This window comes from Enhydra lutris, unplaced genomic scaffold, assembly GCF_002288905.1.
Source record: "Enhydra lutris kenyoni isolate GAN:26980312 unplaced genomic scaffold, ASM228890v2 scaffoldscaffold68, whole genome shotgun sequence".
Taxonomy (NCBI): Eukaryota; Metazoa; Chordata; class Mammalia; order Carnivora; family Mustelidae; genus Enhydra; species Enhydra lutris.
The window spans coordinates 9057012-9059548 of NW_019154152.1; the positions used below are offsets into that span (position 1 = coordinate 9057012).

A 2537-nucleotide genomic window follows, 5' to 3' on the forward strand; every position below is an offset into this window, starting at 1 on the left:
GCCAGACTTAGGGTTCAATTTCACAACCCTTAGATCAAAATCTCAGCCAAAATCAAAGGTCAGACACTTAAATGCCTGAGCCACCCAGGCATCCTATAAATTAGGCTTTTATGCCTCCCCTGGACTTAGTTCTGTCCCAGACTATGATATGGACCAAAAAAAGCAACATTGGAAAATTCCTCTTAGATACACACTAAAGTTATCCCTGATGAATGTATATTATAGAATTATTATATTTTAAAGAAATATACTCATTTGTTTAAATAAATAAACTCATTTGTTAATCCAAAGAATCTGAAGTGAAGATTTAACTCTCCACATCATCAGAGTAACTTATAACTAATGACATTATTATGGAATTAGAGTTCTACCAAATCAGTAGAGGAGCAAATATAAAAATCACTTCAAACATGTAAACATTTAAGTAAAAAAAAATTATAATTATTTTTTTAATATAAGAAAGTAGTGGCTATATATTTATAAGTATATACATACATAGTAATGAGCATAGACTTTTTTTGATTTAACAGTAGAGTCAAGTCAAACTAAAGTGGGTAAACAGAACTTGCTTTGTGGTATGAAGGCTTAATAAAGAAGCGTTAACTCATTCCTTATTTTGAATCACTATAGTTCATTGCCGGTGTCTCACTTGTATCTTCCCCAGTGAAACCACCTTGAGGATGGCCCTACGGATCTGCTGGGTCTTGATGCTGTAGATAATAGGGTTCATCAGGGGCGGGAAAAGCACAGAGATAGTGCCCATGAGGATGTGCACCACGGGCGAGGTGTGGTGCCCAAATCTGTGCACGATGGACAGGCCTACCACAGGCACATAGAAGCAGAGTACAGCCAGGATGTGTGAGACACAAGTGTTGAGGGCCTTTAGCCTCTTCTTGGCAGAGGCAATGGCCAGCACAGCACAGAGGATGACAGAGTAGGAGATCAGGATGAAAAGGACATCAGAGCCCATGGCCAGCATGATGATGCACAGCCCATAGAGTCTGCTGAAGTGTGTGTCTGAGCAGGCCAGGCGGATCATGTCCTGGTGAAGGCAGTAAGCATGAGAGAGCGCCCCTCGGCGACAGTAGTCAAACTTCAGCAGGTTCAGTGAGGGGGCCGCAGTGATGGCGGCACTGCATATGCCCAACACAGCCCTGGCCAGTGCCATGCAAGGACCGGTGAGCACAGATGCATAGCAAAGTGGGAACCGGATGGCTACCAGGCGGTCCAGGGCCATAGCAAATAGTACGGTTGACTCCATGAAGGAAAAGGAGTGAAGGAAGTGCTGCTGCAGAACACAGTGCACCAGGCCCACCATCCGGGCATCAAACCACAGCAGGCCCAACACAGAGGACAGCGTGGACATGCACAGGCCCAAGTCTGTCACAGCAGGATGGCCAGGAAGTAGTACATGGGCTGCTGGAGAGAAGGGTCAGTTTGTACCAGATGCAAGATGCTAGCATTACCGACGAGGGCCACCAAATATCCTACAAAAATGGGTAGTGAGATCCAGCAGTGAGCCCATTCCAGGCCTGGGAAGCCTGTCAGCAGAAATGTAGAGAAGCTCGCATTGTCATTTGGTGGAGCAGATGTCCTCATTCTCAAGTCTGTTCATTCTAGGAAAAGGTGGTAATATATTGAGGTTACTAGGCCATTAAGCATGAGCACTCCTATCACTGAACACCAATCCCCTGGGGGCCGGTTTGGCCTCTCTGCACACTGTGAACTCAGTGACCTCTTGATTAACCACTGCCCACACAAGCAACCTGTCCTTTTCCTGCTTCCCCCCTTCTTTCTCTTATTCCCAACCAAACCTTTACTTACCTCATGATAGTGAGCCTCAACAAGTTTCTCTACTTTTGTTCTTAACCAGTTGTGAAAGATAGAGCTTGACCTTAACAGAATGCTGTGATTCTCTGAAATTCTGTTACTCCCAAATTGTATGACCCTACTCCTTCAAGCTTTTCCTGTAGAAGAAATTCTATCTAATTTGTCTAAACAAATCAAGAAGGCATGTAGAGAGCTTCCTCATTCAGTCTGTTCTCCACTTTATATCCTTATTGCCATTATGAGATCCTGCCCACATGTTCCTAGGATCAGGAGAAGAGATACCCTGCTTTTCTCCAAACCCAACCCCTCTTAAAGAACCATGACTCACTCTGCAGTACCTCATCCCTCAAGCACCTCAGGTCCCTGGAAAGTCACACTAATTCATCCTACACTATCTACATCTTTGGAGCTGCTACCTCTACTCTAATTCCTGGAATTTATTCATTTTTCTTCCTTCCTTAGTTTTTTTCTTCCTTCCTTCTTTCCTTTCTTTCTTTGTTTCTCTTTTTCTAGGTTTATTTATTTATTCATTTTAGAGAAAAAGCACAAGAGAGGGTGTGCATAGGGGGAGGGGCAGAGGGAGAGAATCTTTTTATTTTTTTAAGATTTTATTTATTTGACAGATGGAGATCACAGAGAAACAGGCAGAGAGAGAGAGGAGGAAGCAGGCTCCCTGCTGAGCAGAGAGCTCGACACGGGGCTTGATC

At 44.0% G+C, this 2537-nt stretch overlaps 1 protein-coding gene across 1 annotated transcript; it reads right to left on the reverse strand.

Moving 5' to 3' along the window:
* Positions 1 to 631: 631 nt before the first annotated feature.
* On the reverse strand, positions 632 to 1599 carry LOC111159297 (olfactory receptor 51L1-like). Its single transcript, XM_022521710.1, is given in 2 exon segments — positions 632 to 1392; positions 1395 to 1599. Coding segments are annotated over 2 exon segments (966 nt in total).
* Positions 1600 to 2537: the final 938 nt, after the last annotated feature.